The sequence below is a fragment of the Lontra canadensis genome, unplaced genomic scaffold (genome assembly GCF_010015895.1).
Source record: "Lontra canadensis isolate GAN:19392208 unplaced genomic scaffold, GSC_riverotter_1.0 scaffold74, whole genome shotgun sequence".
In the NCBI taxonomy this organism is placed as follows: domain Eukaryota; kingdom Metazoa; phylum Chordata; class Mammalia; order Carnivora; family Mustelidae; genus Lontra; species Lontra canadensis.
The window spans coordinates 2,678,481-2,698,161 of NW_022631068.1; the positions used below are offsets into that span (position 1 = coordinate 2,678,481).

The 19,681-nt window shown below is 38.6% G+C and overlaps 1 protein-coding gene across 1 annotated transcript; it reads right to left on the reverse strand.

Annotated features, from left to right (window-relative positions):
• Window positions 1-2,019: 2,019 nt before the first annotated feature.
• Window positions 2,020-18,228, reverse strand: TPH1 (tryptophan hydroxylase 1). The gene is made up of 10 exons (XM_032881113.1): window positions 18,112-18,228; window positions 15,683-15,866; window positions 13,775-13,875; window positions 10,652-10,719; window positions 10,316-10,512; window positions 8,488-8,623; window positions 7,406-7,532; window positions 5,833-5,928; window positions 4,224-4,357; window positions 2,020-2,256 (listed from the first exon to the last, which is right to left on the reverse strand). Exons 1-10 carry the CDS (start codon window positions 18,226-18,228, stop codon window positions 2,082-2,084), a joined length of 1,335 nt encoding a protein of 444 aa, XP_032737004.1. The 3' UTR covers window positions 2,020-2,081.
• Window positions 18,229-19,681: the final 1,453 nt, after the last annotated feature.

Genomic DNA, 19,681 nt, shown 5'->3' on the forward strand with positions numbered 1-19,681 from the left:
TTAGCTAACTTAGATCAATTACTATCAAAGTTATATTAATAGTTATACTTAATTAAAATTATAAGTAATGTATAAATCTGAAATAGCATGAATTACTCTCCCCAATTCTATTTCATTGTATGATAAAGTTTTTTATAATTTGAGGTCTAAAAATGATTAAAAGATCTAGAGCTCTGTTGAAATAAAATGTGTTAAATGCTATACAATTTGACTATTCATGTGGGGGGAGTAAAGACACAGTTTTTTAAGTAGCTGATTAAGAATGAAAACTTGGTGGAAAATATGACCCTTAATATATTATTAACAGGAATTACATCACTGGGAGAGGAAGCTGATGGGGTGTAATATTCAGATGATTCTAGGGTTTTTCCTTTGTGGATTTTTTTAACCTTTTGAGTTTGAGATACTTGGCAGGGCTACCATGTTGTACTAACCCATTTCATTCTATGTGAATGGTACTATAAGAAGTTGTACAACATTGGCCTGATTTATAGGATATCTAGGTGGAAAATATCCAGCAGGCAGCTGGACTTAAGATGCAAAAATTCAAGAAAGATGTCAAGGTTAGAAATGCAAATATGGAAGTCACAGAAAAGAAGAATTGAAGTCATAGGGGAACCTGGATGGTGCAGGTTGAGCATCCAACTCTTGCTTTTGGCTCAGGTCCTGATCTCAGGGTTGTGAGATCAAGTCCTATGTCAGGCTCCACACTCAGTGTAGAGTCTGCTTAGGACTCTCTCTCCCTCTGTCCCTCACCACCTTCTAAAATAAATAAATAGATCTTAAAGGAAAAAAAAAGGAATTGAAGTCAGAGATGTGGATGCCATTTCCCATAAAGAGATGGCAGAGAGAGAAGAGGACCAAAGACAGAAACCTGAGGGAAAGGGGGGGAGGAGAAAAGGAGCAAATAGAAAAGACACAGCATGTATTCACGAGTCCAGCTTCATCCTCTTCTAACAGGCCCATTCCCTGTCCTACATACCTAACAGCCCATAAAACCAGTCCTTGCCACCCTTGCATTTTTGGTGTCAGACCTAAAACGGTTTTCTTCACTTTTCTTACATCCCATTTCCTCACCCATTTCCCCACCCTCTACCCCCTATACCTTGCCTCCATATTTATGACCTCACCTATACCTTGGAAATGAAGTGCTCCGTGTTGCTTTCCCAACCTTAACTTTGCGTTTCTTTCATCTGTCTCAGTTTGAACTCTCCATTTGACAATGACAACTCCTGCTAACCTGAGGACAAATCCCATCATAATACCCTGCATGTGTAAGTATAGGGCCTTATATATGGTATCCCGAAGTTCCCCTTGGCCCCATGAGTAGAAGAGATCATCTAAAACAAAACCAGCATCATGCAGTGCCTTAGAAAGCAAAGGGTCTCACTCAAGGAGGATGGTCGCTTGGGAAGGGACTCTCTAGTTCCCTACTGAATAAAGTCCCAAATTATTAGCCTGGGCTTGATGATTATACCCCAACCCTTTCCAGATTTGCCTACTCATACTTCCCTACAAGATACCACACTTGGAAACTAGACTACTTCCTCTTTACAAGGTAGGCTTCACATACAAAGACCTCTATACTCCTGCCCACACTAGAAGTGAAGAAAGCTGGTCTCCTATTAAATTTAGGGCTGTGAATGTGATCAAGGTTGGCACAAAGCCAAAGATAAGTAAGATACTTTAGAAGTAAGAGGATCTTAGGTAGCAGTATGGGTCAGGTCCATAATACCCATCCAGGTATTTTAAGTGATCGTAAAGGTCATTTTATTCAAGAAGGATTAGGGAAAAGAGAATCAAGCTGGTATGAGATCTATCTCTGGGGTAAAAAAAATTCTCTATAAAAAAAACAAGTGGTCAGTGAATTGTAACATATATGAATCATATTTCGCTAAAGCTGTTACCCCCAAAAAATAATAGGTAGTGGTATAGAGTATTCAGGGGCGAATTTTCAAAGAACTGATTAAGGAATAGGAGTGGAGAATATCGTTTGGCTGCTGACTCTCGCCAAGCAGGTCTTCAAGAAAAGCAGGAGCTGGCCCACAGGCCTCGGAATTGGCGCTCAGACCCTCTCAGGATCAGCTGATCGGCTGTCTGCTGACCTTTGCAAGGGCATCACTGACGACATCAAGATCATGCTGCAGCTCGTTCATGGCGCTGGTTATGCTCTTGGTGTCTTTCAAGATCTGAACACTCCGTGTGTACGGATTATACTTCACTCCAAATGGACGCTTGATTGTTTTGGTAAATTCTCTATTTAAGAAATCAAATAAGAGGCAATCAATTTCCAGGAAGCAGAGGATGAAAACTGAATGAGCAAGAGCAAACCTATTGCACACCCGAGGCGATGGATAAATCTTTATCAGTTGTTCACACAACCCATCTGACCTTCCCTACACAGCACGTGCAGAGATCCCCTGGAATCCTACACAGATACGAAACTTAAAGCTGCCATAGACACACCCATGCCTGCACTGCCAGGGAAAGATCCTGTGGGTGACTTTTTAAACAATTTATTACTTTATACATTTCTTGGCTACAGTAAGGAGACCAACTACAATAGCTTGATCAGGAGACAATGGCGCACTTGACTACCCAGTAACACCCCTCATCTGTGATTTACCTAACTACACCCGCACACACACCCACACACACACACACACACACCCCAAGAGCAGTCCTGCCTCCTGCACATAGACATTCTTTCTGTTTACAATGTTTTCCTCTAGCTTTCTCTCAAATGACCTAATTTCTACCCTTTCTTCATGCATTCAAGTCCTGCCCTCTTCATCAAGTCAACATTCGAACCTCTCATTTGGCACCCCCAAAAACAATTGTGTTCCAGACCCGTAGGAACACAGCTGAGGACAACTGTACATGAGTAAGGGCTGAAAAGCAGCTTGCAATCCACCTGGTCTACCCATGAGGGACCACTTCTTTGAGTCTGTGCAAAGAGACCATATGAGCTAGAGGTAGACCTGTTGGTATTGTTATTTGGTTCTGGGTCTGGCCTAACTCCCCAAGTATCAGAAAATCTCTGGAAAACAAGGAACATGTCTTCAACCCCCATCTGTCCCACAATGATCTCACAATGTAAGATCCCTTCCACCAAATATTTTGTTGATTCTGCTTCTCTAGTCCTTCCTTTCTTACTACTTCTGTCTTGGCCCAGGCTCTTATTTTCATCTGAAGTATTACAAAAATCTCCTGAGTAGTTTCTCTGTCTCCAGTGTCTTTCTTTCTTAACAACACATATAGCTGATTAATAGTTAAAGCATAGTGGGGCGCCTGGGTGGCTCAATTTGTTGAGCACCTGAGTCTTCATTTCAGCTCAGGTCATGATCTCAGGGTGGTGAGCTCAAGCCCCGTGTCTGTCTCCATGCTCATTGCAGAGTTTGCTTGAGATTCTCTCTCTCCCTCTCCCTTTCCTCCTCTCCTGACTTGTGCTCTATAAATAGATAAATAGATGATAGATAGATAGATAGATAGATAAAATCTTTTTTTTAAAAAGTGGTTAAACATGGGACGCCTGGGTAGCTCAGTCATTTAGTGTCTGTTTTCAGCTCAGGTCATGATTCCAGGGTCCTGAGATCGAGCCCTGCATCAGACTCCCTGCTCAGCAGGAAGCTTGTTTCTCCCTCTCTCACTCCCCCTGCTGTGTTCCCTCTCTTGCTGTCTCTCTGTCAAATAAATAAATAAAATCTCTTTTAAAAAACAGTTAAAGCATAGCTTCATTGCATCACACTCATATTTTTCTACCTCCCTTACTTGTTTCATGCTCTCCCTTAGCCTAAAACTTAGCATATCTAAATTCTATTCATCCTTCAAGTGCTTTCTCAGATGCCATTAAGCATTCTCTGTCCCCCCATCTAGAATAAATTGCTCCTGAATAAAATGGAAAACAAAGTTTCATCAGTATCTCTCTAAGGCTTTCTATGCTGTGATACAGTAATTTGCATATAGTTTATTTTTCCTAATAGATTATAAACTCTGATGGGAAGAAACCAGTTTCTCAATGTATCCAATTCATATATGTAATCACCAAACATCACCATAAACAACATACTCTAAATATTTATTTGTGAAAGGGAGCTACGTCAGAGGCAGACGTTACCTTGTAGGTTTCTAACTATCCAGCCCGCTTACTTCTGTGATTTGTTACCATCACTGGACCTATCTTTTGCAGAGGAGAGTGAAGCCATAGGGAAGATATACCTTACCTCATCTTCTCCTTTGCATCTTCAAAGCTTTCAGATACAAAGTAGACATCCTGAAAAGTTGTGATGAGACACTCCTGTTTGCAGGTAATCTTGGGATCAAAGGGCTTTACTTTGGCATGTCCAGAAAGTGAGTGCTAGAAGACAGAGTCAGTGAATCAAAGAATACTGTCTAACTTCATGGATCACATCCCAAACATCACCACCAGAATCAGCACACCGCTGAGGGCACTGACGTAATGGCCAACCTATAATTCCAAACTTATTTCCTACAGCATTATTTGACCCACAATATACTCCAGCAAAACAAATGGCTTGCTATTCCCCATAAATGCCCCAAGATCATCTCCATGACTTTGTTCTAACACTCTTTCCAGGTAAGAGGCACCCGACGATCTTCATGTATATTCCTGCATTATGACACTGACTTCCTCGCCTGCACTAGTTATTTCTGTACGTGACTTGTACCCGCCATAACGTGGTAGACTCCTGAGAGCAAGAAGTACCATGAACAGTATTTCACACACAACCCATCACTCAGCAAACATAAGATCATTCCTTTATTGGGTAAATAATAATTCTCAAAGAATTCCATAGAATTTAGGAGAAGTTATGGCTTGCACACTAAAAATGGTGAGGGAGGGCGCCTGGGTGGATCAGTGGGTTAAGCCTCTGCCTTCGGCTTAGGTCGTGATCTCAGGGTCATGGGATTGAGTCCCGCATCGGGCTCTCTGCTCAGCAGGGAGCCTGCTTCCCCCTCTCTCTCTCTCTGCTGGCCTCTCTACCTCCTTGTGATCTCTCTCCATCAAATAAATAAATAAATAAATAAATAAATAAAAATAAATAAATAAAAATAAAAATGGTGAGGGAACAGGAAAACTTTGTAAGCAAAAGCTTTAACATGCTTTAAAAAAAAAAAAAAAATATATATATATATATATATATCTGTTGGGACACCTGGGTGGCTCAGTTGGTTAAGCGCCCAGCTCTTGGCTTTAGCTCAGGTCATGATCTCAGGGTCCTGGGGTCAAGCCCCACATAAGTTTCTGCACTCAGCAGGGAGTCTGCATTGGGAATCCTCTCTCTCCTTCTGCCCTTCCCGCCCCCCGGCTTAGGTACTTTCTTTCTCCAAAATAAATAAATAAACCTTCAAATAAATAAATAACATGTCTATAGTGTGTCAACTATACTAAAAAAGAGAGAGAAATTAATTAATTAAATTCCACAGATAAGGGGGTGCCTGGGTGCCTCAGTCAATTAAGCATCTGCCTTCGGCTCAGGTCATGATCCTGGGGTCCTGGGATCAAGTTCTGCGTTGGTCTCCCTGCTTGGCAGGAGGCCAGCTTCTCCCCTCCTTCTGCCCCTTCTTGTGTTCCTGCTCTCACTTTCTCTCTGTCAAATAAATAAATAAGGTCTTTTTTTTTAAATTCCACATATAAGTAAAAAAAGAAAAATAGGGTATCTCTATAAGCCTGGGAAATAGAGAAAATTGTCTTTACTGCCACCCCAAGTATTTTCCATAGTATGCACTTGTTCAAGTCCAAAAACTCTTTCTGGTTGTATCAATTATAGTATGTGAACATGGCTATGTGGAGAGATTTATGGCTTTTACCTTAAGTTCACTGATAGAAGAAAGTAATCCAGCACCAAAGACTCGCAGCTGCCCGTCTTGCTTACAGAGACCAAACTCCACAGTGAAAAAGTAGCACTGCAAAAGGACATTGATATTACTTTCACAGCCTGAATAACTCAATTTAAAACAAACAGCAGCTATTAGACACTGACCCACAGTGCCCTGGAAAGAAGTTCAAGATCCCCAGACCGGTTCCCAAGTATTTCTACAACCTGGCCTCATTCTAAACCAGCACTTCTCAAACTGCTGTTCCCAGGACTCTTGCATATTCTTAAAATTACTCAGGACCCGAAGGACCTTTTGTTTATGTGGATTACAGCTCACTAAATTTATTAGAGTAAAAGTTAAAACTGAAAACATTTACATGTCTACTAATTAATTTTAAAATGTAATAAACCATTTTATGATAACATACCAATTTAATGCAAAGTAACTCTATTGCACAACATTTTAAAAAGGGTCAGGAAGGAAGCATTGTTTTACATTGTTCCCAATCTTTTTAAATGTCTGTCTAGATGTTATTTAATGTCTGGCTAGAAAAACAAGATGGATTCTCCTATCTGCTTCTATATTTAACCTGTTGCCCTATGTTGTTTTAGTTAAAGGCTATGAAGAAAACTCAACCTCACACAGATAAGCAGTTGGAAGAAGGCTATGGATTCTAATAGCCTTTTCAGATAACTGTGGATATTCTTTGACACTACATCAAAACTCAACAAGTGCTAATTTCTTAGATTTCAGCTGCAGTGTGGAATCTGAAACCATATCAATGAACTCTAGCCTTATATTGAAATCCACTTTGCACCCTGAGTGTATATTTCACTCAAGGACCCTGTGTAAGGGTTTCAGGAACACCAGGGGGTCCCCAAACCACAATTTGAGAAGCACTGTTCTAATCATCCAGCCTTTTTCATACTACATCCCCCACCCTATCACACTCCGTTCCAGCTTCTTGTCATTTCCCCAGACACACCAAGCACCTCCTTGTTTTTCCTTGGGTGCTGTTATCCTAAGATCCTCTTCCTTCCTTTCTTGGCAAGTGAAAACATGACAAACCTTCCCTAGGCTAGTCCAGACATTCCTCTTCCACGAAACCTTCCCCAAGCCATTCTTTGCCCTCCCAGAATACTCTGCCTGAACTTCTCTGTAGAGTTTATCCCATTCTAAAATGACTGTCTCCTTAAGTTGTACATAAACTCCTTGAAGGCAGGAACCAGATCTTACTCATCTTTGTATTTCCAGCACAGAGGCTCAAAAGCATCTTTAGCATCATTTTCAGAGGACTCATCATTTTTATTAAAAAAAGATCTCAAACAATTAACATGATTGAACTCCAGCGTTTCTCTATCTTTTTTTAAAGCCCATGTCTCCTGTTGATGAATCTTAAAATTTCACATCCTCCTTTATTGCTATTGAAATTATTTAAATTAAATTAAATATGAGCAAAGACAAACTGTCTAACAGTCACCTTAAATATGTCCTTTTAAACTGACACTCCCATCCCAAACCCGATAGGAATTACTGATCTCTACAGCTATTTTCCAATTTATACCGTTGCGAGTTTTTGAACAGACTCCTCTGAAGCTCCAAGGGAAGCCAGGCCAATTTCTTGGGAGAATTGAGCAAAACTAGGTTCAGCCAAAAGGGGGACATGACCTAAGAGCTCATGGCAAGTATCTCTGAAAAAGAGGTAAAAGTTCATCACTCTGTGATGCTCATGTCACATATAAACCACGGTCAACAATTCAATTAAACCAAAATTGATCTGATCTTACTTTGATTCGGGTGGTATTATTACTTTGCAAGTGGACCACGAAAGACACTAGTAATTTACTGAAGAAACTATTTCGGTTCAAAACTTAGGCCACTTACAAACATATACACATAAGATACCCATAGACATGTCTGTCCCACACCCCAACCAAATCAGGTCTCTGCTCAAATGTCACCTTCTCAGTGAGTCCTTGTCTGATCATGCTTTTCAAAATAGAAACACTCCACACATCCGCCACATTCCCCTTTCTCTGCTTTACTTTTCTCAGTGGCACTTATCCCCATTGATTGGTGATATTAAATATATATATTTACAGGGGCGCCTGGGTGGCTCAGTGGGTTAAAGCCTCTGCCTTCGGCTCAGGTCATGATCTCAGGGATCTGGGATCGAGCCCCACATTGGGCTCTCTGCTCAGCAAGGAGCCTGCTTCACCCCCCACCCTGCCTGCCTCTCTGCCTACTTGTGATCTCTGTCAAATAAATAAATAAAATCTTTAAAAATATATATATTTACACATATATAAATTTACATATATTATATATTTATTATATTTATATATATTTACTTGTTTATTATCTCTATCCCCACTGGAATATAAATTCTATGAAGGCAGAAACTTTTGTCTGAGTTTTTACACTCCCTATGCTTAGGCTAGCACTGGGCACCTAACGGTAACAGGCTGTCAATTAAAAATAGTACTGATAACGGCTAACAGACCATGGAGCGTGTATTATGTGCCAGGCACTGTTCCAAATTTTTTACACATGTTCATTCATTTAATTGTCACACCAGACTCCTGAAGGAGGTACCATCATGACAAATAACTATTTGATAAATGAATACTAAACGGAAGTACTCACGGCTCTGGGGTATAGAGAGGGTCGGAACTGTGTCTCACGTACTGTGTGCAGTGGAAAACCCGGAAGGCTAAGCCTGATAAGAAATCTCTTGGTGACAGGTAACCAGCCACGGGACGGATGGAAAAACCAGTGCGCTCTGCAAAGCAAAGGAGAAAACGAAGAAAATCTTCACCCCAACAGACCATTTTCTGCAACATTTTAATTCTGCCAGTGGCACCCGGTAGCATTTTAAGGGAAAACATGGAAACTCGCCCTCTGCTCTTCCACTTCCACCCAGTTCCTTTTGTACTTGGATTTCCCCACTCTGATGGGTGGACTTCATAGGCCAATAGAACTCTCCACAATAATGGAAATGCTCTACAGCTAGGCTACCCAGTAAGGTAGCCACTAACCACACGGGGCTATTAAGCACTTGAAATGTGGCTACTGTGGCTAGGAAACTAGTATTTTGATTTACCCTAATGTGAATTATTTAAACAACCACACGCATCTAGGAGCCACCATATTTGATAGTGTGAAGAGCGCCTTCTAACCAATATTTTGTTTGAACAGTCATTTAGGTTTGGGTTTCCCTCTTTGACAATTTCCCCTGAAACACCTTCAGCAACCTGTTCAGCAGCCAGCTCACGCTCCAGACCCCAGGTGAACAGCTTTCCATTTTCTATCCCTAGCAAAATACTTCCTCCAAATCTCAAGCAAATTTAACGTGATAACCTCTACGGCATATGCTTGCTCATCTTTGTTGGACCCATAGGTGAGGTCATGTGTGTTGGTTCTCTGTCATCCTAATCACTTTTTTTTTTAATCTAGTCTTTATAGGAACCATTTATAGGAGTTCTTCTCTTATAAAACAATAGTGCATTTTTCCTGCTTAGTTTTTCTTAGTTTTGTGCATAGTGGTTGACTAACAAGAATTATGGAGTCAAACAGATATGTAGGTTTTTATGATGGTCTATGTAAGAAATTCAAAGATAGAAATTTCAGACCATGATGGAAATAAACATGAAAAACATAACTTCAATTTGTTCCCTAAGGTTCTAGTCTGCTGAGATCAAGGGGGATATTTATCTTTCTTATATATTGAAAACCCTGGAGATCACTGATCATTTTACTTCCTGTACTAGCTAGAAAAAAATAAGGAAGCCTGAACCAAATAAGCAGGAAGAACTAAAAGGAAAAAAAAAAAAACAAAACTGTTGATACTTCTTTGTTGATACTTCTACTAGCACATCTTCTTCCTTGGGAGAATGATGGGGTCTTAGGGTGGAAAGGAGCTTTGGAGACCATTTACTCCAGTCTTCTCCAAGGAGCCTGAGTGTTCTCTACCACATCCCTGACAAGTGGGTGTAGAACTTTTGCATGAAAACCTCCAGGGGTGCAGAAATCTCATGAGCCTGTTCCATTTTCAAATGGCTCATTTAACAAGGTCCTCTCCATTTTGAGCTAAAAGATTGCAGTTTCTATCCAACTGTCATTTACTTTAGGGTCACATAGTATTCCCTCTATTACATAAGATGATCAGCTAGTATTTAAATAAAGCTATCATGTCCCCTATATCTCCAGGTTAAACATCCTAAGAGTCCTTCAAACTATACTTATATAATACATTTTCCATGCCCCTTAAAATTCTGCTCACTTGTCCACATTCACTCCAGATTATAATTGTCCCTCTTCAAATGGGATGCCCAATACTGGGTCCAATACTCCAGGACACAGTAAGGAAAATTCTGACCTCCCATACACTTGAACTTTTTATTCCTCTATTAAAAATTCTGTCATGATCACAACAGAGCTCAACATACGCCTTACAAAAAATTAAGCATATTACCTTTTAAAAAGTTTGAGACATCTTCCAATTGTGGGATATTATCTTCCCGGTATCCACAATATTTAGAAAGCAAAGGTAAGTTTTTGAGATACTCTCTGCAGGCATGGGTTGGGTAAAGTTTGTTGAGCTCTCGGAACACAGTTCCCCAGGTCTTAATCTCCTCTTCAGTGAATTCAACTTTGGGAATGGGGTCTCCACTAGTGAGACATACAGAGTTATTTTGAATTAGCATTCAGTAAACAATAGCATTTATCTTTTATTTGCTAAATGAGCATAATCTACTCTATTCATTTTTTTATTTCAAAATTGAGTAAGTTATTTTTATAATATACTTACTGTTTATAGTTCATAGCCAAGTCTGCAAAATATTTCCGTCTTTTACGGTAAGCATTGTCTTTGAAGCCCTGATAATTAAAGAAAAGTTTAAAAATATCCATATTAAAAAATGTTGACAAATGATATTTAGGGAACATTTCATTATTACTCAAGTTACGATACTAAAGGGCTACATAATTGTAATTTTGAGTAAGCACTGTTTAGAAATGTATGATTATTTTTATTTTAAAGGCAATCTTATGGGTGAAAGGGATGGGGTAAGTGGGTGATGGGCATTAAGGAGGGCATGTGATGTAATGATCACTGGGTGTTATATGCAACCGATGAATTACTGAACTCTAAACATCTGAAACTAATGATACACTAAATGTTAACTAATCGAATTTCAATAAAGTAAGTTAGTTAAAAAAGGCAATGTTATAGGAAAGCTTAAAACTATAATGGCTACTAAATAAAAAATACTATAGATACAAAGATACAGAAATCTTATAGTGGCTACAAAAATAAAATGGTTTGAGGAATAAGAAAAGCATCATCCTAGTTAAACACACAACTCTTTTCCAAATGTGAGATTTTTTTTTCTTAATCGTTTGACAACACCTTCAGCTATATTTTCCTGTAATCATAATTCATAATAAAATGGTAACTAATAATACATGGAGTCATGACAACTAAATCTAGCCTTAGATTTCATCACAAAATGCAAACATATTCATATTTGCTAAAGCAAACAACAATAATAAAAAGATAAAACAGTAACATTCGAATTTATACCTAGAAAATATTTTTTAAAAAACCAAACAGAAAAAATAACACTTCAAAAAGCAAAGCCCAGGAGAAAACAGCCAATAATGCAAAACAGGAAAAAAAGGGGAAGAAATAAGAGGGGAGAATGAGGCTTATCTCTTTAACACAGATTTACAAGCCCCTCCTATGCACCTGGCCTTGTGCTAAAATCCAGAGAAACAAATAGGAGCAAAGCACAACCTGGGTCTTCAGGGAGTTTACACCAACCAATTATTATGAAACAATATGCTAACTGCCTTATTAGAGATATGCCCAAAATGCCACTGAACTCAAAAGAGAGACTCCTAACCCAGCGTATGTGAAAGAGAGTAGGGGGTGGTCAGGAAGGGTTTCCCAACAGTGACTCCCAAGCTAAGTCTCAGAAAAGGAGTGGGGACAGTTGGGTGGGAAAGGACAGAAAGGATAGCATCAATGTCAGTGCAGCAATGAAAAACAGTAAGCTGTGACTGAGGAAATGTGAGCTGGAGCTTGGAGAAGGAGGTGGAGCCTGGCACAGACTAGTTTGAGGCCTGCTAGTCAGGGTCTGAAACAGCTTGGACTTCAGTCTTTGGGTGATGGGAAGCCATTGGTGATTTTTCAAAAAAAAAAAAAAAAAAAAAACACCAGCTTTATTGATATATAATTCACACACCATAAAATTTTAAAGTGTACAGTGTCATGATTTTAGTACAGTCACAGTGTTGTGCAACCACTTCCACTATAATTTCAGAAAATGTTTATCCCCAGAAGAAACACCACACTCATTCACAGACTCCCCACCATTTCCCTTCATCTCCAGCTCCTGGCAACCATTAATCTACTTTCTGTTCCTATGAATTTGGGTATTCTGGATATTTTGTATAAAAGGAATCATAAACACATGGTCTTTTGTGACCAGCTTCTTCTATTATCACAGTTTTCAAGGTTCCTCCCTGTTGTAGCATGCATGTATCAGTATTTTGTGTTAATTTATGATCACTAATATTCCATTTTATGGACTTATCACAATTTACTGATCTGCTTATCAGTGGATGGACATCTGGGTTGTTTCTACTTTTTTGTTACTATGAATTAAGCTGCTATGAAAATTTGTGTACAAGTTTTTGTATGAACATATGTTTTCAATTTTCTTAGATGGGTACCTAGGTATCGTTGGTGAGTTTTAGGCAGAAAAGGGATAATGATCATACTGAAGTTTTAGATCATTCTAGTGACTATGAGGAGGGTGGGTTTGAGGTGGTGAGCTGGAGGCTGAGGGATGAGTTAAAGGTATGTTAATAGGGATAAATAAGGAACAAATTTAAGCAATATTTAGGAGGTAAAAATCAGTAGCACTTGGTAGTAGATCAGAAAAAATTATTTAGCCACCTCTCCATAAACATGCTCTGGATTTTCTTACCTCTGAACCTTTGCTCATGTTACAATGAACTGTCCTTTCTCCCCATATCTTTCCTGCCAAACTCCTTTAAGACTGTGTTAAAATGTTGCCTTTCTCTGATCTCTTCAACTAAAAGTGTTTGCCTTCTTATGTACACCTCAAAGCAATCTGTTCATTCCATTTAGGACTTTTCACAATTTAATCACATGCTTATTTATAGATGTGTGCTTTATTTTCCAACTAGACTGCAAATGCCTTGAGGGCAAATACAATTACAATTAATAAATTGCTCAATGCGATATTATGGGAAAAGGGGTAGATCAGCTGAGGGCTCTCTAAGGCAATATGCAGCCAATGAACAGATCTACTAAGTGGCAGATCAAAGACCTGCTGCCTACGACTCCAAAATGGCACTCTTTTTTTTCTCGACCTTCCCAGAACCCTATGACTCCAAAAGCAACCCTAATGCTCTGGGCTTGCTAATTCTCCAACTCATGCCTGTACTATGACTCGTATAATTTTCCAAAGGAACAACTTCCCAGTTCATCAACTGCCTAATAAATCAGTCCTGCCGGACAGCGTGAATAGTAAGTATTTCTCCCTTATCCTTACCTGTCCCCTCCCATTTCCAATAATCTATACCCACTTAAACAAAAACTGCTGTGGATACTATCTTCAATTTAGCAGAATTCTTGAGAATTCTACGACAGAGAAGCTCTTATTAATAGGAAGGCCAGACATGGGGCAGGGGTTTCAGAGCTAATGAATTTAGATGCTCTTTAGACATTAGTTGGGATTCCGCCAATGTGGAAAACTACGGGCACTTCCCGAAATCCAGATTAAAACCACATCCCACTTACTCTGGAATAAGCATGTTCTCCAAAAAAAGAAAATAATTTCCCCTAATTTTTAATTTGCTTTAAATTATTTTCATGGAACTATTTATTAAAAATATTTACAGGATGATCGGCATCCAGTTCAGATCCATACATCAGAACTCTGTTGGCACAATGGTCCAGGTCAGAAACCTTCTTTGGAAACCAAGGAACAGTTTCCATACCTGCAAAATACAAAACCACTAACAGTTGAAGAGATGATCTGAAGGCAATAAGAAAGAAGAAATTAAGAAAGTCATAAGTACATTTGGATGAAATATTTTTTATAGCTTGTACTTTGAGGCAAATTTTATATAAGTAAGTTGCCCTTTTTCTAATAAGTAAAATTCATTCAAAATTTTTTAGTTCAAAGAAATTTTTGAGCCTTGATTTCCTAAGCATTGGAGAAATGCTATACTTTAGTAATAGAACCAAAGTATCAAAAAAATTGTATAAGCTACATATTAACTATCCTTTTTAAAAAAAAAAAACAGAATAAGGTGCTAATTTAATGAGAACTTTGAATGTTTCTTTTCATTGATGCAAAGGCTTTTAGAGATCACTGATGCCTTTGTCACTTTGATCTGTCACCCCCTCACCTTCCCTCGGAGATAAAAGCCCTCCTGTAACTCTGGGCGTTTGCACCTGCTGTTCTCCTTCTCTGCCCCCCCCCCCCCATCCTTCTATTTTCCTAAGAATATCCTTCTCCTCCTCTAAGACCCAAATCAAATGAACCTTCCCCAATCCTGTAGGTGGAGCTAATTCTTTGTCCCTGGGGCTCTGATTCTCTGAAACTGATCTGCTTATATCTGTCTTATAGGAAAGATCAGGAAGGACTCTAGGGGAAGGGCTATATGTTTGTATCCCTGTTTCTTCATAGAAATAACTGACATAAATCAGTATTCCCTAAATATCAACTGAACCATTTAGCCCCTAGAAAACTCCTCATTTTACAAATGGAATAATCAAAGCTCAGAGAGGTAGTTTATCCAAGGTAACTCATCTCTGTTGGAAGAGAGAGGACTAGAATTCAATCCACCTTGTTCCAGCCTAATGCTCTTTTTAACATACGCAAAAGTGATAGTCAAGTAGATTTAACCAGAAATACCACAGGCGCACGAGTCACTCAAAATAGCAGGAGCAGAGTCCTAGGCTCCTGCCCCACCAGCTGTTAACCCTTTGGTTATTTGTAGTGGGCCTGGGACTCTCAGGGTAGCATCTGGAGCACACAGCCTTCAGGCATGGCGGGGATATGCAAGGGACTAGGGGAAACAGCTATCTGGCACTCATGAATGGAAGCATATTATTATTTTAATAACTTACAACAGCCATACAAATACATAACAAATGAGTATCGGCCCGGATTACACCCCAGTACCGTGCATGTTCTAAGGGATTATTCTAAATTATGTACTATATGCAAAATGTGGTTCAATTATCCTTTTATCTTTTGTCCCAAGGATTTTTTCCACAACAGAAGTTCTTAGCCATCTGAAACCTTAGGAGGCTTTGTTGCTTTTCACTTGCTTTTGGTGGGAGTGGGGAAAGGGAGGACTGCGTAAAGAGTGTATTCACATCATAGTTGTCAGCGACTGTCAATATTCTCAACAAATTTGAATCTTTACTTTATATCTGCCAGATGCTAAGCCCTGTGGGAATTTCTAAGTGCTCAGGAATTGTAAATTGAAGGTTTGTGAAATTAAGAAACACTTGATGATTTGGAAACTGAGAAAACTTAATTTCCAACCATTCTGAATTCTTTCTTCTACCCAGTGTTTTCCTTTCACTTCTCTCACACTTGATAAAATGTTACTTCATAAGTGTTCTATAGTATTTTGAGTAATTACATTTTTGGGCTCCCTTCAGTACCAAACTAAGGAATTTGAAGAGACAGTGTTTTATTTTTATGTTCGTGCCTTCAAGATAAATATAAGATTGGACACACTTTATGTACTTAATCTTCTGAGTGGGATTTTCACTTTTCAAACTTACCATCTTCCTTCACAGTAAAATTATCTGGTGGATTCACAGAGAGAACGTTAGTATGGGACTTCAACAGATGAAAAATGTCATTCAATTGTTCTCTGTTGATATCACAGTCCACAAAAATCTCAAATTCTGAGTTTCTTCTCTTTGATTTTCGAGACTCGATATGTAACAGGTTCACATGCTTCTCCTGAGTAAAGCAGAGAGTAAAGAGACATATGACAGCCTCAAGTGATAATAGTCGCTGAGCTCATTACTTTCATTGCCACTAAAAATCAATTCCACACTTGCCATCATAGTCAAAAGAGAAAAATGGTGTTTTTAATCCTGCCAACAGTAAAATAACTCCCCCTAAATATTATTACTGTTCAAAAAAGTTTGAAAAATTTATCACACCCTCCAGAAACTAATAAAATAACACCTACTAGAAGGCCCTCAATTGCCAGAACTGAACAGCCTCAAATCAAAATATCAACTCTCCTAGATAAAAAGAAAGTTTCAAAAATTGATCACAAATGAAAGTGTTTTCAAAAAGTGATATTATTTTTAGTCCTTTAGAAAGGAAAGTTTCCTTTGTGAATATGCATTTAATAAAATTAGACGAACATCTTGAACAGTGTCTTTAATACCTCAAATATCTTAAGCTACAAACTTAGTAACCAGCTGAAGCAGATTACTTCTTCTGCTCTCTTCCCATGCCAGCCCAAACTGGGTGCCATATGTGCAAACTTGTGGGAGGAGGATATCTTCTCTTACCAACTTGGATAGCTGAGGACCAGCACCAGTGGCATAATAATGAAAAATAAGAACCAGTTACTCAACATCTAAAAAAATGAGGTTAGAATAGCTGATTTCCAACACTAACCAGTTCAATTTGAATTAACTTGGTGAACACCTAAGTAGCCAGGTAAGAACTGTGAAGTATACAAAGCAAAGCAAGTCAAACAAGGAGTTTATCATCTAGTTGGCTACCACAGGAAAGGCTAAAAGAAAACACAAGTAGTAAGTATTTAGGTGCAGAAGATATTCTGGGAAAAAGCATTATGAGCCAGAGAAAGTAGACGTTTTCATGAAGCAGACAGGAACAGAGATGAGTCTTAAAGAATAGATAGGGTAGGAAGACAGAAGGGGAGGAGGTTTCCAAACAGGAAGAACTGTAGATGCAAAGGTAGAGATGAAGTAAGAATTATTAGGAACATGAACCAACAAGAAAAAAAGAGTATCAGGGATGTTGGGAAAACTGTCAGGACAACATCAAAATAAAAAGCTTCTGCACAGGGGTGCCTGGGTGGCTCAGTGGGTTAAAGCCTCTGCCTTCGGCTCAGGTCATGATCTCGGGGTCCTGGGATCGAGCCCCGCATCGGGCTCTCTGCTCAGCAGGGAGCCTGCTTCCCTCTCTCCCTCTGCCTGCCTCTCTGCCTACTTGTAATCTCTGTCTGTTAAATAAGTAAATAAAATCTTTTAAAAAAAAAAAAAAAAAGCTTCTGCACAACAAAGGAAACAACCAACAAACCTGAAAGGCAACTTACTGAATGGGAGATGATACTTGCCAATGACGTATATGATAAAGAGTAGTATCCAGTGTATATAAAGAACTAATACAACTCAACACCCCAAAAACAATTAATCCAAATTTGAAACCAGTAAGACAATACTTGATAACATTACCCAAGTTCTGGTTTCCTCACTTGTGAACACATGGATTTGTAGATACCCTGTTTTCTTAGGATGGATTTATCGGTGGGGGGCACCTGGGTAGCTCAGTTAGGTAAACCTCTAGCTCTTGATTTTGTCTCAGGTCATGATCTCAGAGTCATAGGGCTTTACGCTGAGCACTGAGCGTGGAGCCTGTGTAAGATTCTCTCCCTTCACTGCACCCGCCCCCCAGCTCATGCATGCATGTTTCTCTCAAAAAAAAAAAAAAATTAAAAGATGGATTTATGGAAGTGGAATAACTGGGTCAAACTGCATGAACATCTTAAGGTTCCTAATACATATTGTTTCCCTACACATTATGCCAATTTACGATTGCACCAAAGGTGTATTTAGTTCCAAATGCATTGAGGCTTTGACAGTAGGGAACAGTATAATTTTGGAATTTTTGTTATTTTGCTCTATTAAAAATACCATGGAATATTTTACTAATGTCACCAAATAATATTAAAAATGTAATATTCTATTTAATTAAAACAAAATTAAAATCTGCTTCTCTGAAATCTGTGAAGTGAATCTTTCCTCCCGTTTGTGTCTTCTTTTCTGTAAATGGTTTGTATCCCTTGCCCATTTGTTAGAATGGAGCAATATTTTAGAAACTTAAGTGCTTAAGAAATTTCTTCTATCCATCTCCAAAGAAGTTACAGTAATTTATATTTTAAATATAATTTTAGAGACTCATTTGAGAAGACGACTATGCAAAAAATATGGAGAGTGCTTACCTGGAAGATTTTCAGTGCTTTTATGAGTCCACCAACTTCATTCTTCAAGGAAAAAATGAGGGTTGCTCTCCCTCTTTCTAAGGAATGATCTTTATTTTCCTTATTGTCTTCAATCATGGTGAATTTGGTGTAGTTCTCTAAAAACGAAGTATGAAAACAGAAAGAGAGCTCTAAAAAAAGAAGTTGTGCAATATAGACTATATTTGATAATATTTGAAACCAGTAAGACAATACTTGATAATATTACCCAAGTTCTGGTTTCCTTACTTGTGAAACATGGATTTGTAGATACCCTTCGTAAGACTATAATGAGACCAATGTAAGATAAAACATGGCCTAACATAGTTCTTAGGATATAATGAGCATACAATGCATGTTGCTAGTTTCCTTTTTCTTTTTTTCTAATCCAGTCCATTCAGGGTGTAATTCATGCCCACTGGCTTCCTGCAGTCCTCCTACTGTGGCCTGAACTGGGCACTCTTCCGCTATGAAAGCCTACCTCCTCTCCCCCCCACAATTTCAACACTTTATTATATTGGGTCTCTAGTGTTTTATTCATGCGTGTCTTGTCTTTCAACAAGACAGCAAGCCCTTCAGAACAGGGACAAGTCCTTCTATTTCTTTTGTAAATTCAAGAGCCTGGCAGCTCGGGACACATGGGGGACCACAAGGTCCCTTAGCTATTTAAGGCACCAAGAAAAGACTGGGATATATAATTCAAAGTTTACTTTTTGACTCATTGAGTTTTAAATAAAAACTGCTTAAATATTTTTAATTGTGTCAATTTATTCTCTATAACTAAAACAATCTCTATATCAAATGCTTTAAAACCAAAAATCTGGTTAAACTTAATAATAGTCTGGATTTTTCTGTGATTCAACTGTTTACTAATGGTAAAATAAATGAAATTTCAACCCAAGCACATTCATGTGTCTAAAATATCATAGTCAATGTTAAAGCAGTAAGGAATAAAAAACAAAGAAGACAATTTGCCAGCAAAGGATTCACAGACTTATGTAACGAGGGAGGGGGAAGAGAGACAGATTTCCCAATAAGCACAAATAAGCAGAAGAGAATAAGACCCTGAGAACCCAGCTCTGATATCTGAGGGGCACACCACCTTCCTCAACCCCCACCTTCCCACCCTGTGACAAATATCCTAAAGATAAACAGAGATGGCTTCTGGCCCATCCATAAGGCTGATCAGAAAGGATTTATGAATGAGAAACAAGAGGTCTTAAAAGAGACTTTCAGCTGCAAAGAAACTGTAGCTTTGGTAAACTTAAAGTATATACAGGAAATTCTGAACTGGTAGCTCTGGGGCTAAAAATTCAGGGATGCATTCTCAAACTACATTTAGAAATGTGAAAATCTTTCGAGACATTTCTTATCTAACTATCATTGAAAGGTCGTAGGCTTTTTTTTTTTTTTCAACACAGAGTATGGGTAATTTTGTCCTATGGTATATAAATGCAAACAGTAAGAGACATAAAATCATATGGCAAATTGCTAGTAACAAATTCATCTACAAATTCACCTGGACAAGTTCTAATTTCTATGTGTATAAGTT

Coding starts and splice junctions, on each gene's coding strand:
- TPH1 (XM_032881113.1), bottom strand. CDS start 18,228: ATGATTGAAGACAATAAGGAAAATAAAGATCATTCCTTAGAAAGAGGG. Junction 13,876..15,682: donor TTTTACTGTGAAGGAAGATG/GTAAGTTTGAAA, acceptor TGTATTTTGCAG/GTATGGAAACTGTTCCTTGG. Junction 2,257..4,223: donor GATGCAAAGGAGAAGATGAG/GTAAGGTATATC, acceptor TTTCTTAAATAG/AGAATTTACCAAAACAATCA.